General features: G+C 34.8%; 1 protein-coding gene across 4 annotated transcripts; it reads left to right on the plus strand.

Moving 5' to 3' along the window:
* Positions 1-1,167: 1,167 nt before the first annotated feature.
* Positions 1,168-14,547, plus strand: LOC120350046 (fanconi-associated nuclease 1-like). 4 transcript variants are annotated; one of them, XM_039422094.1, is made up of 5 exons: positions 1,168-1,325; positions 8,403-9,504; positions 9,535-10,299; positions 11,885-12,074; positions 14,453-14,547. In XM_039422094.1, the coding sequence occupies exons 2-5, from the start codon at positions 8,529-8,531 to the stop codon at positions 14,469-14,471; spliced, it is 1,950 nt and encodes a 649-aa protein (XP_039278028.1). In that variant the 5' UTR covers positions 1,168-1,325; positions 8,403-8,528; the 3' UTR covers positions 14,472-14,547. The 4 variants fall into 4 exon arrangements, with proteins under 4 accessions (XP_039278028.1, XP_039278029.1, XP_039278026.1 ...); XM_039422095.1 differs by having other exon boundaries at positions 8,403-8,709; positions 8,758-10,299; XM_039422092.1 differs by having other exon boundaries at positions 8,403-10,299; positions 14,453-14,545.
* Positions 14,548-14,930: the final 383 nt, after the last annotated feature.

Raw genomic sequence — 14,930 nt, forward strand, 5'->3', positions numbered from 1 at the left:
ACTGCAGGCAAATATTTAGGGATCTTGGGATACTCACGGTGTACAGTCAATACGATTGTGTTGCGTTCGCTGCTGAATCAGGAGGAATCTGGAGCAGTTACAAAAAAGGTGTGATATACACAGTCACAATATGCGACATGCCACTAGACTGGAGGTGCTCTGGAGCCGACTTGCAGGGAACAGGGAACTACAATAGCTTTCCTTCCCAGGCAATAATATTTTCTAACAGCCTTCCTGGACAAGTACAGGAAACATGAAACTCTTATTGGTTTTATACCACAGTGGAAAATAAACTCCTGGAAAAGCCACTCTACTCACTGAAGGATTATTTTGAGGGTCCTCTTATTGGGAGTCCAGCACCTACACAGCGTGAATGACCAAGAAGGTTATTCTACTGTAATCAGAGATTTCCAACACTGCCTACCTGGAGAACTCAGTCCTTAGCAACGAGATCAAGTAGTATCAAGTAAGTGAGTATCATAACAGGCTGTTTTTTACTTGCACTGTAGATAATGTTCCAAGCAGCCATACAGGGATTAGAGGCTTGCCTCATCAGATCTCCAGTAGGCCTACTCGAATTCTTAGCCCTCTTCACCTATTGTTGGTAAATCCTCTTAAGTCTGAGATAGATGAGTATAATATTATTGTCCTTCACTTCACTAGCAACAGCCGACCTGTAGAGCCTGTTGGCAACTAGCAAAAGCTAGTAGAGTATATCATTAACAAATTCTCTATTTTCAGAAGCCCTCTGTCTTCTGAAGAAACAAATCACTCTTGACAGCTTCTTACACACTCCAAGAATGTGTGACACCCATATCAACTTTGAGTTAGCCCACTATAAATGCCAAATCCAACAAGTATTTAATTCAGATTTGTGCTATCAAGAGTGCATATCAATTCCTGGGGTTTCCCTTCATTGAGAAACAGCTTGATTGGTGCAGTGAATCAGTCTCTTCCTCCAAGAAGAGTTGCTGAACTCTTCCTTTGCCTTGCCAAGTTATAAATAAATAATTGGACTGAGTTCAATAAGCAACATTATCAAAATATTGATAACTCATATAAGTTATCAGACAACTATGCATTTCTGCTCCGTAATCGAGCAAGTGTGACTTTTCAAACTTGTTATATCAATCCAGATAACATCGATATTTGCAAAATTCGATCTCAATATTCTCGATGTTCGAAAGTTTGTTTCCGTTGATTTTGTTTTTGTCTTTTATTTGTCAAACTGTGTTTGACGGTGGGGTCCTTTTTAAATATTTTTTATTAGTTAAACTTTTGATTGAACATTTTTGACTGAGTAAGAGACATTCAAGTTACCTTATGTAAGTACCTAACTAAGGAAAATTATATTTTTTTGTATTTCAGATTTTAGCGACAAGCAAAACTTTTCTAGCTAACTTTTGAGGTTATAAATTTAGAAGGTTAACTTTATCCTTTGCAGATATATGAAACAGTTTTAGTGGTGTAATTTTATTTCAGAAATAACGAACTAATAATAATAAAGTGATTTGCTCTTGCTTATGGCGTGTACATACTGCATATTATAGCGAGGTCAACGTTTTTAATGACAGTAGAGAAGGTTAGGCTAGAAGAGCGTTGTCGATTCTCTGCCTTTCCACTGCCCACCAATATACCAGTTTATTTGATGTAATAATAACTCTTGTTACAATAATCAAAAATATTTTATTCGTCAAGGAACAAAATATTCTTCAATGATTTAATATTACATGTTGATATTTAAAGTTGAAAATTTTCTTGGTTAATATATTATATTTCTACATCTTTGAAAGACGATCTGGCAACGTTGCAGAGATAGAGAAGGATAACGCTGTTTGCTTTGTCGAATCATAGACAAGGTTAGCAACACAAATGTTGATCAAATAATGTTATTTTATTGTTGAACTCACTATAGGCATGTCTACTAGTGAAGTAATTCTAGAACAATACACTTGAACTGTTATAAGGCACGACGACAAGAATAATTCTCTTTGACCTCCATGGGACCATGTCAAGTTCACTCAATTGTCATGCCGATGCCACATGTTGGCCCAATGAAGGCCAGTGTCGACCAGCGCCAGTGTGTGCCTTGGTGGTTTGCCAGCGCTAGCCTTTATTGGCCTTCGTAAGGAATTGCAGGCTGGGCCAGCGACTGGGCTAACATGTGAGGGCTAGCCATTAGGCTAATTCCTCCTTCTACAAAAATAACCAGTAAACTGGATTGGCATAAAAAAGGGCAAAAAGATGGCAAACTAAACGATATTATCTTTGCGCTCAAGAAAAAATAATATTCTTTCACTGGGTAGAAATGCTTAATCTCCAGCCAGATCTCAACTTTGTTTCTAAAAGCAATAGCCTGCAGGTTCTTCAAACAAACATACAGGCGTAGTGCAAAGGTGGAAAAGTAGTCCGTTCTCTTGTTGGTTCTGCAGCGCGGTACGTCAATTTCAAATCTCCTCCTTGTAATGTGTGTGTGCTTGAATATTATCCGGTCAGATGGTCGAGTTGACTAAGGCGTTACACCCTTCAGTCTGCTAGTGTTACCTGGTCGCGGGTTCGAATCCCTTCCATTAGGCATGGATGTTTGATCATCTCATGACACTTACCCACGCACAAGCAAAAAAAGCTCATGTGGACATTATCAGCAATAATAAAAATATTAGCCTTGAGCTCCTCGATGTCCTTGATGTGCAGCATACTAGATAGTAAGTAGGCTACTAGTTGAATTCCGTAACGATGCCCAGTTCAACAAAGAGTCTTCTGCCTTGCTGAAGAGATAACTCAAAGTGGTTTCTTTTGGGGCATCATAGGCCTATCGTGTTGCTCAAACCCAAGTCCGGGAAAATGTTTTCAGATCTCAAGGGACATTTTTATAATTAGAAACTTCCAATTAGGAGTGGCCGTAGTCGAGTGGATCAGATGCTGGCTTTATGATTCAGAGGCCCGGGTTCAAATCCCGGCCCGGGCAAGATATTTATCTCGGGCCACTCCCGTGTTTCGGATGGACACGTTAAGCCGTCGGTCCCGGCTGCCTAAAAAGCAGTCGTTAGGTCATGTCAGAGGCCCTGAAATTGATCAGCTGCGACCTGAAAACTCTGACACCAGACCTGAGCCAGCCAGGTCACTCGATATTATTATTATTACTTCCAATTATCATTAGTTTTTGTTAGCTCATCATATTTTCAAGAGATTCAATCTGGGTGAGTGAGATATGATGATTGTATAACTCTGATACCGTTTAGGCTTATAATAACTTATTTATAAAATATAATTATATTACCCTTCAAAATTAAAAAAAAATTATTAATTTTAATTGATAAAATAATAATTATTAATTTTAAAGGATATTATAATTATATTTTATAAATACAAGAATGTAGCCCTGAGCCCTGAATTCATACATTTCAAAATAGCTATTTATGTCTAAGTCTAGATACCTAGTTTTAAGTCTAGATGATCATTTGAGCAAGATACCTAATGATATGAGTTTTTGTTTGGCCGGGGATATTAATATAAACCTCAAACTTAACACCCCTATTGTTCAAGAATATATAAACATTTCACATAACTCAGAGTCGTGTCTAGACCATTTCTTTTTCAGAAATATAAACAAAAATATTAAAACTATAAATGGTAATATACTTAAAACAAACATCACGGATCACTATTCTGTGACATTACATCTTGGTTACGGAAGGTCAATAAAATATAATATTTCCAAAGGTAAGCTTACACAAAAAAAATATAAACTATGAAATATTAAGGGAAAAGTTAGCAGGCGAAGTTTGGGATGTAGTGGATAATAATAATGTAGATTTGATGATGGAGAATTTCATTGCTAAATTACAGATGAATATTGAAGACTCAACACGTACTTTAACTGTATCACATAGGGATAAACCATTGAAACCCTGGATAACTTATTGGTCTAACAAAATCTATCAAAATAAGGGATAAAATGCATAAAAAATGATGAAGGAACCCTTTAATATTCAACTAAAAAATAACTATAAAACCTATAGAAACATATTAAATAATACCATTACTTCAGCCAAAGCAAACTATTACAAAATAAAAATAGATCAAAATAAGGGAAATAAACGGAAGCTTTGGCAATATATAAACGACGCAATTGATAATAGAAAGGAAAAGAATGATAACATTGATATCAGTGCAAAAGTTTTGAACAAATATTTCGTAAATGTGGGTAAAAGTCATGCTCAACAAATACCGAAAAACAGTGATAATAGAGAGCTTGAGTTCCTAGATGATGAAAACAACTGTTTGGACTCTTTGTACTTCCACCCAGTTGTTCCAACTGACGTTATTAAGATAATGAAGATATTGAAAAATATCTCTTGCCCAGGAAATGATAAGATAAATAGCTCGACTCTTAAAGAGATAGCTCATTTGATTGCGGATCCGTTTTCAGTTATCATAAACAAATGCTTTGAAACAGGGAAATTCCCAAACACACTCAAGTAGCTATAATCAATCCTATTCTAAAACAGGGTGATCCTTGCAACCCAATAAATTATCGACCTATAAGTCTGCTCTCTAATTTATTTATTTATTTATTCGTTGATATAATTTTACATCATATGAATATGATCGGGATAGAACAACAGGCATAGCCCAAAACTATTCTGTTCCCAAATTTTGATGAAAAATAAAATATTACAAAAATATTTGAGAAAATAATAAAGGACCAGCTCATAAAATTTATTTTTAAAAATAACATAATAGACAAAAATCAATATGGTTTTCAGTCTGATAGAAGCACCGAAGATGCATTAATATATTTTACAAGAGAAATATCACAGAGCTTGAATGATAATAGGAAAACACTCACAGTTTTTTTAGATTTATCCCTCACGAAAATTTATTTTTGAAACTTGGCAGGTATGGAATAAGAGGACTACCACTATGTCTTATTAGGAGCTATTTACAGGATAGATATCAGGTATATCAAGGTAACATTGAAAAATTGACATCTTTTGGTCTGCCTCAGGGTACGGTGTTATCGCCGTTATTCTTCATTTTGTATGTAAATGATCTGCTGAAGTTAAAACTACGTAACGGTTAGATTGTGTCATTCGCCGATGACACTGCTGTGATATTCTCAGGGAATAGTTGGTACCGCACTTTTGAAGAAGCAGAGAAGGATATGGCTATCGTTAAAAAATGGATGGATGTAAATACCTTAAGTTTAAATGTAGGCAAAACCAAGTACTTGACATTCTCCGCAAATAGTATTGGCAAACCAGATGGGAATCTCAGTCTCAGAATACATTCGAACAGTAACTATTATGTGAATGGAGATAACTGTAATTGTGTGCCCATAAAAAGAGAACAAGTGTCAAATACTTGGGTGTGATGATTGATGAATGCTTTAGGTGGGATAGTCATATAGATTTTATTAGTAAAAAACTAAAATATATATCTTATAAATTTTACCAACTAAGAAGGATACTTGATATGAATTATATAAAGACTGTTTATTATGCGTTTGTTGAGTCAATTCTGAGCTATGGGATAACCATATGGGGAGGTGCATTAGATTCACATCTGAATCAAATTTTTGTAGCACAAAAACTAATTATAAAAACACTTTTAATGAAGCCAAGAATTTACAGCACGGAGCTAATTTTTAAGGAATTAGAAGTAAAAACTGTGAGACAACTATATATATTCAGGCTTCTTAAATATATAAATAAATATGAAGGTTCTTTTGTTGTTCAGGATAATCCTTATGCCCTTCGTCCTGGAACCTTAAATAGGTATTGGACCTATCCGGCTAACTTGAAAATAGTTCGAAGGCAATTGATTTATATCAGCACAAGATTAATTAATATAGTACCGGGGGAGTTTGTGTTTAACAGATATAATCTAAATAACAAGAAAAAGAAAATTCTGGTTAACAACTGGATAAAGGATAATTACTTTTTCAAATTAGAGTTTATTTAATTTTGTTGAGTACCTACAATATGGATTGTTAATTTTGGATTTATTGTTTTGGTATGCTGTTAGTTGAAGATGGGCCAGCACTGTCTTGCTGTCTTTTGTATTTATTTTTGGTTACCTATTTTACTTTCCTTGCCCTATTACCATAGGTAAGGAAAGAATTGCTTTCCGAAAAAAATTAAGGTACCCCAATTTCTAAATTTCTATACGTTTCAAGGTCCCCCGAGTCCGAAAAAGTGGTTTTTGGGTATTGGTCTGTATGTGTGTGTGTGTGTGTGTGTGTGTGTGTGTGTGTGTGTGTTTGTGTGTATGAGTGTATGTGCTTCTGTGTACTCGATATCTCATCTCCCAATTAACGGAATGACTTGAAATTTGGAACTTAAGGTCCTTTCACTATAAGGATCCGACACGAACAATTTCGATCAAATGCAATTCAAGATTGCGGCTAAAATGGCGAAAATGTTGTCAAAAACAGGGTTTTTCGTGATTTTCTCGGAAACGGCTCCAACGATTTTGATCAAATTCATACCTAAAATAGTCATCGATAAGCTCTATCAACTGCCATAAGTCCCATATCTGTAAAAATTTCAGGAGCTCCGCCCCATCAATGAAGATAGATTCTCAATTATCAGGCTTCAGATACAATTTTAACAAAAAAATTCAAGTGGAAAAGATTGAGCATGAGAATCTCTACAATTAATGTTTAGTAACAGTTTCACCTAAAATTGAAAATAAGCTCGAAATGCGAGAAAATGAGATTATCCAATTTGCAAACTGTTGATTCTATTAAATGATTCACTATGAAGAGATAGCAGACCTCGTATGTCTCCAGCGTTATTGTCCTGTCACCAGCTGACTCAGATATCTATATATATAAAAGCGAAATGGCACTCACTGACTGACTGACTGACTCACTCACTCACTCACTCACTCACTCGCATAACTAAAAATCTACCGGACCAAAAACGTTCAAATGTGGTAGGTATGTTCAGTTGGCCCTTTAGAGGCGCACTATGAAATCTTTTGGCAATATTTTAACTCTAAGGGTTGTTTTTAAGGGTTTAAAGTTCGTCTTTTAGCATGTATATTCTTCTTCTCCCAATCTCTTAATTATAATTGAAATTTCCATATCATATGTTACTATAGAACTATAATCTAGATAAAGTACCTCTTCGAAACAGTTGTTAACTGGCAACTAAATTAATAATTTTGTCAGGTTGAGTTGACTTTGTTAGGTTGGCACCAAGTTGAAGATTTAAATGCATTTATCGCGGAAAAATTGATTGGGCACTGCTACTTCAATCCTGGGAATATTATATTACTAGCCGTCAGGCTCCCTTCGCTCGTCATATCCGTTTAGCAAGACGTTTAGTCTGGACCCCCGACTGGATTCTCCTAACATATGATAAAAATGCTTAAATGAAAAATGCAGGCGAGCGAAGCGAGCCTGCTGTTCTCATTCCTGAACGATCCAGACGATGGTCCAGGGGGCGGAGCCCCCTGGCTAGATGGATATGGCGAGCGAAGCGAGCCTGACGGCTAGTTTGTTTATAAGTAGACTTGAGATGCGCGGGAACACTAGCGTCAGGTGATCAATTCTCATAACGGCAAGGAAAGTTGTGTGAGTGCACCACACCAGATTTTTGTTTGTTGCAACCGGCACTAGCGAACAAGTTTTCTTATGCTAGTGTCTGCCAAATTGATGAGTTAGGTGTTTGAGCGTGTTAATTTTGCAAGAGCGAAAAATAAGTTTTACGCGCGAATTACATACAAAATTTTTTCTACAACTGCACAAACCTGTTAAATCACTTATATCTGGTGGAGTTTATAATAATTCGTCTACACTGATATCCATCATAACTGTATCATCGGACCAATTACCGACTTTTTAGGTTAAGATCTGACCGAGAGTGGTTTGTCTTTTGGCGAGCTGCTTATTATCAGCTGATTAGCGAGCGTAAAGAAACTCTTCTGCGCATGCGCGAATGATTAGCGAGCGTAAAGAAAATCAACTGCGCATGCGCAGATGGTTAGCGAGCGAAAAAGTAGATTCTCCTCAGAAATAAGCTGTTTTACGAGGAGAATTGAGTATGTAAATTCTTTCTTTACGCGCAGTTGTAGAAAAAATAACTTATATGAAATGTTTTAATAATCGTTTTATTCATATAACGTTTTGAGAATCCTCTTATTCATATGCATGCTTAGAAGACCTCAAGGGGACTTTATAGTAAATTGTAGACTTCCAATAATTGGAAATGATAATTAGCCTATTATCATTGGTTTTGTTATCATATTTTCAAGGGAATAATGAATATTCAATTGCTACTTTACTGGCAGACCGTAGAATGTTTGCTGATGCTACTTGGAAAAAGCTACTTTGAATAAACATGCAGGCAAATTTAAAATTTTAGTAATATTAGTTTTTTTTTCTTTTTCAGAGTTACGGATTGCAATACAATGAATTTGTGGTGAGGCATTGGGGAGTAAATCGCAGGCATTCAACAAAATCCTACAGTCCATGGCAATCAATAATATTGTAAAATAGTCAATACGAAATCATCGAAATGGAAGCATCATCCCAATCACCTCCTTCCATAACAGATCACTTCAAAAAAAGAAAGAAGGCAACCAGTCAGAGGCTGAGGATCAGCAAATCCAAGCTAGATGTCAATTTATCTGAAAACAAAATAAATGATGATAATTTATCAACTGAATCGAATAGCACGCACATAAGACAGAAACTAAATAGACAAAAATCTCTAATCGACAATAAGAAGATAAGAAAGAAACTAAATAGACAAAAATCTCTAATCGACAATAAGATGATAAGAAAGAAACTAAACAGACAGACATCTCCAAGTGACATTAATTCATCAACTGAATCAAATAGCACGAAGAAAAGAAGGAAAACAGTTAGACAGAAATCTCCAACCGATAAACTTGATGGTGAAAACACGGAAGTCGAGCTTGAAATAAGGAAAAAAATATGGGATATATTGGATAGATCATTGAGGGAGACGGATGGTGACCTCGCAGCCGAGCTCGAGAGATCACGGAAAGAAAGCTCTGATGTTTCTGGGGCAGTTGGATCTCCCGGCAAGGAGCAAAGTACCTTGCGTGACCTTGATGAAAGTATTATAAAAAATGTTTCATACGAAGAGAAGGAAAGTTCTGTGGTAGCAGTAACACAATCGAATGAATCTGGAACAGAAGAAATTTCCTTCTCGGAAGTACACTGTTCAAGTTCCTATGAGTTCGATGAAAGTATTCTGAGAAATGTTTCCTCAGAAAACCTTGCTGGACCAAGTGGATATGGAATTCCATCGACAGAAAACAAGACACAAAGGAACGTACATAGTTTAAGCTCATCATGTGATAGTTCATTCAATACTGAACTGAATTCACCTGAACTGATCAGTGCAATCATCGAAGATAGTCTCAATGATAGTACTCACAATAACTCTGATCTCAAAGTATCAGAGAATAAGGCAATAATCATCTCGGATGAAGCAGTTGAAATAGAAAAGAGCAGTGACTTAATGAGAACACCACAAACTGAGTCAAACTCAAACAAAGCTGATGTTTCGAACTTGGAAGAATTCCCAATAAAGTGGGAATGCGAAGAACTGGAACAGAGTTTTTCTGACCTCGTTGATGATTTGGAGAAAATTATAGACGAGGATCAGCTAACCTCCACACCAAAGAAGAGGAAACCGCAACCTCCTGATGCTACTAGTCCAACAAAAAAGGAAAAATACTCTCCGCACATAGTCAAATCTCCTAAGAAGTATTTTGGATCCAGTGCTAAGAGGAAACTCATCAAAGATAATCAAAATAGTTCTCCTTCCTCATCTTCCAAAACTAAATCCAAAGGATCGTCGACAGTTACCAGTAATAGCAGTAAAACTAACAATTTTTGTGGTTCACAAAAACTTATCAGTGAATATTTCCCTCAAAGTAAACCCGAATCCAAGGTTGGTACAGAACTGAAAGAGGCAATCGGCCGGAGGAATAGTGTGGATTCACCATCGAGAAATTCTGATGATAGTAAAATATTTCCATTACATACGAGTGCTCACCTGAAGATTTTTGAAGATTGCCTTCAACACATTCAAAAAGTTATTCTGCCAGTAGAGCGATATTTGTTTACCGAGGATGAAATTCTGTTCTTGAAGTCTGTTGAAGATCTGAACATTTCTGCTAAATGTCTCTACTTCAGATTGCTAGTTAGAAAGCATAGTTGGATAAGGAGGTCAAAAATCAATTATGATGAGCTCAATTCATCGTTGGACAATGATTTGAAGAAACTTGAAGAATTCGGCCTATTGAGCAGTGGTAAGTTCAATTTATTCAACAACTTTGAATGCCTATTTGTAGCACGCAAATCATTTAGTAACTATTCTTATCTGTAATAAAATACAATTTTACTGATCATAAAATTTCACTTCAGCTTGCCTTAGGGTATGATCACATTGGATGCGTTCATGTGCAAGTGCAAGTCAGATCAGGCATGAACTGAGAAACAAAATCTGGAAATAGCCATTGAAACACGTTGTGACTCGTCTGTAGCTGCTCACACTGAACGCAACCAGCAAGTGCACGCGTTCAGTGTGAGTGTTCCTATTGCTCTCTCCAGATTGTGCTTCTCATCTGCGCGCTTCGACATGCATGACCACTCGCGCACTTGCACATATACACATCCAATGTGATCATATCCTAACACTGAAATTACTAGACCTGGTTTGATAAGATTGATTTGGTTCCATTTGTCAATAAAGCTGAATTATGAGGATTTTATTTTCTGATCATTAAAAATATACATTATTATATAATTTTAGTTGTAATAACTTTGTCATAAAAATAATGAATTAGCAACTAAGGCTGTGATTTTTTCTTCATAATGAATTTTTATAAAATTTTAAGTTCTTGTCAATTTTAAGTTCTTGTCTAAAGTAATAAAATGAAAATTTCTTCTTGAGAAACATTAATCTTTGACATTCTTCAAGATTTTTTGGAGAATTGATAATTATTTCTATTATGAATTAAAGTAGTTTACAGCTCAGTAAAAGTATCATTAAATACTCTTCTTGCAGTTCTATTAGAAATTCTTTCTGCAAAACACGCACGCTAATGGAATTATTTGAAATACAACTGAGCTATTTTAATTTTATTGGAAATCAACTCAATTCCTTCACTGGAATATTATTTGTACACTTGTGTTTTATAGTATTACACACAAACAACAAACCTACTTATAAGCTATAAGGTATTATCATAGAGAAACAATAGCGTAAGTAGATATCCCATGGTATAGGGCGTTTATGTCGCAACTTTTACTGTTATCTCAAGCCGATAGTCCACGTAGTTCTTTCCCGTGAAGCTTTATGACGCTGTTAGTCTCTCATATTGTGCCGTTCATACACACTTACCCGGTCAAAAAAGTAAAAATCGACAGTAATCGGCTTGAGATAACAGTAAAAGTTGCGACATAAACGCCCTATACCATGGGATATCTATTTATGATATTGTTTCTCTATGGTACTATGTTGCAGATTACATATGCTCCACTTTCAATGTACTAACATTGTACAATGGTCATAAGTTATATATATAAAAGACAATAGATTTAGGAACTGTAGAGTAAGCACTTTGTACTAGTATTTAAACCTCTGTAAGATTATTTCTCGTGTCATTCCGTTACCAATAGTCATGCTGCCATTATGTATGTGTTTTATTCATTAAATAAATCTTTTTAAAAAGTGAGTTGCGCGTTCGTTTATCTTATCTATAGATATTGTTTGTGTTCCATTACCTTGTCTCTGTTTGAATTTCTATATAAGGAACTCTACTATTTGCTATTCACATTGCTATTTTGAAAGAAATTATGAACAATATGTTTCTAAAGTATATTTTGTTCCAGACTACAATGAAGAAGATATTTACATACTTCTGGAATTGTTGACTAATCCTGAGTTGAGAAAGTTGTGCCGTTCATTTCGAGTTGGAGATCAAGGGAATAAATGTTCTCTAATTCTGAACCTGACTAAAATGTCCGATAAACAGTCAACACTCGATGGAAAAAATGATTCACACTTCCTGATTAGAAAAGCGTAAGCACAAACATTATTCCTATTCCATTACAACTATTTTCTAAAATCCAATATAATACATGTACAACACGAATCTTCATAAATTGACACAATTGGCTTAATTTACAGTAGAACTCCAATTATCCGAACTCCGACTATCCAAATCGCCGATTATCCGAATCACTTCCAGAAAAAAAATTTGTCTAAAAAAGTCCAAGTGCGCTATTATTCTTCCCCCCGCGAAGCCAGTGTTTGCGCGTTCGCTCACTATTGCGTGACCTGGCTGCCCGAAAACGGATGAAGACCGCAAAACATCTTACATTGACGGAGATGTTTAAAAAACAATGATTTTTATCTCCAAACTTGTACATAGTATATTTTATTTATATCTAAAACATGTGAAAATATCATGTTTCTTTCATTTAATTCAATAAATAAATAGTGCAATATCAACACGTAGCTTTTTTCTCTCCAATGGCAATTTAAAAAAAACTCCGAATATTTGATTATCCGAATGGGTCCCGGTCCCCATTAACTCGGATAGTTGGAGTTCTACTGTACAGTGATAGAGAAATAGATTAAAGAATTATCAAATAATGTCAATTTCCTCATTAATAAATTTTATTAATGAGGAAATTAAATTATTATAATTAATTAATAATAAATAATTAATTATTAATAATAAATCCTATTAATGAGGAAATTGACATTGTCCACTCTGACAAGTCATGTTCCTAGTATTAAACTTCTTTCTAAAATCCAATATAATACCTGTACGATTCAAATCTTCATAAATTGTGTGACACGATTGGCTGAATATATAAAAGTGGTAGTGAAATTGATTTTGATGTGGCATTATTTAGTTATGAAGAAATTTACATTGTCCATTATGACAAGCCATGTTCCTAGTAGGTCAACAATAACTAGAACCTAATTTTCAAAAGCATGAATCTAATAACATGAATATTACTTCACCAATTTTCTTTATCACTTGAATAGCTTCATGATCATTATTTCTCTTTGTCCAAATTAATTGTTTTTACATCATGAACTTTGAGTGTCCATACCTACTCAGTATCTGGGGCCCGTTTCACAAGGTTTTTACAAGGTAGGTTACAAGTCTTGTTGCCAACCATGGTTTTGGAGAACAGCTGATTACTAGCGTTTCACAAAAGCAGAATTGTAAACTTGTAGTTACAATGAATTTCTACAAGTTTACAAGTGATTTGCTTGTTACGAACAAGTGTTTCACAAAGATTTTCATTGTAGCCAACAATTTTTGTCAAAATTACTTGTTCGTAACTATGAAATTTCTACCGAGGTGGAAAGCTATGTAAAGGATTTACAAGTGATCATTAAAATGATTTTAAATATTCAATAAATATTTCTAATAATCAAAAATGCCCTATATCCCTCTAAAATTGATTATTTTGGAAATATATGCATCTGGAAATCAAATTTAATAATTTCCAAAATAGTTATTAATGTGTTATCTCATAGGTTATGTGTACTATATACACAGTATATATAGTATACATTATATATAGTACATCTACTATATATATACAGAGTACATATAGTGTGTAGGTTACAAATTCAGCAATAAATGAAGTAGGCTAGACTGTACAAAAAACATTATATTGCTTTCAAATATTTTCAAAGTAATTATTGAAAAGTACAAGTAACCTTTATAAAGGATGAAAAAGGAAATCATCATGAAAATAGGTTATGTTTACTATTGAAGTACTTGTAGACTTGTAAAATTGTAAACTTGTAGATCATAATTTTTTTGTGAAACGTGAGTACTTGTAAACTTGTAACTACAAGTACTTGTTCGTAACCATGGTTGGTAACAATACTTGTACCTTTGTGAAATAGGCCCCTGATATTTCCCCTTTTCTTATAATCACTAATATCATAGCCACCTCTAATACAAGGCCCTGGCCTACGATATTGCAACGTCGCAGTGTAGGCCTGGAATCTAATACATGATTGATAAAAAGATTTAAAAAATACCAGCTGATCTTTTTCACTAATCATGTATTAAGGTGCGCACAGATATACGCGCCGCGAACATGAGCAATTCACTTTTAATCAGCTGACTATATCTGTATTTTTACAGAAACGGTAAGATACAGTTATAAAAAGCTTGGCATCAGCTGATTAAAAGTGAATTGCTCATGTTCGCGGCGCATAAATCTGTACGCACCTTTAGATTCTAGGCGACTACTGCGACGTTGCAATATCGTAGGCCAGGGCCTTGTATTAAAGTTGGCTATGCTAATATCCATCATCCACGATTAGTTACTTCAAATTAGCATAAGTAGTTGTTTCTCTGACGATTTATCATTTCATACTCTAATAATATGATTTATCTATTTTTTCTCATGGAAAACCAGCGGAGAAATGAGCTTCTAGAATCTAGATCATCAAATGTGGAATTTGAAGATAACAAGAAGAAAAATTAAAGATACAGGTATAAGTTACACTAAATGAACGTATCAGTCTGAATAAAAAAGAAGAAAGTACAAAATGTTTATTTATTAATCTCACGATATCTAGAGGTGATGTTCAAAGAATGTAATTATTTAACAACAGCTACAGATTCTTGTTCACTAATATGCCATTTTTTCGTAACCATGGTAGGAATCATTTCCAGTTTTTCTATTCTTACTATTATCCTACCCATTTTAACTTTCCTTGCCTTCCATACCTACCTTGGTTTCCTTGCCTACCTTAGCCATTTCCTTGCCTACCATAGGTGAGGAAAGTATTGCTTATTGTATATATTTTCCATTTTTATCATTTGTCCTGGTTGTTTACCCACACTCATCAACATTGTTAAATTGTCATTTTCAATATTACAATCTATGGGAC

The sequence above is a fragment of the Nilaparvata lugens genome, chromosome 2 (genome assembly GCF_014356525.2).
Source record: "Nilaparvata lugens isolate BPH chromosome 2, ASM1435652v1, whole genome shotgun sequence".
NCBI classification, from domain to species: Eukaryota; Metazoa; Arthropoda; class Insecta; order Hemiptera; family Delphacidae; genus Nilaparvata; species Nilaparvata lugens.

What these genes read in the sequence shown, in the direction of transcription:
- LOC120350046 (XM_039422092.1), top strand. Translation starts at nt 8,529, where the DNA reads ATGGAAGCATCATCCCAATCACCTCCTTCCATAACAGATCACTTCAAA. An exon ending in ATTCGGCCTATTGAGCAGTG is followed by an intron (nt 10,300 to 11,884) that starts GTAAGTTCAATT and finishes ATTTTGTTCCAG; the next exon opens with ACTACAATGAAGAAGATATT.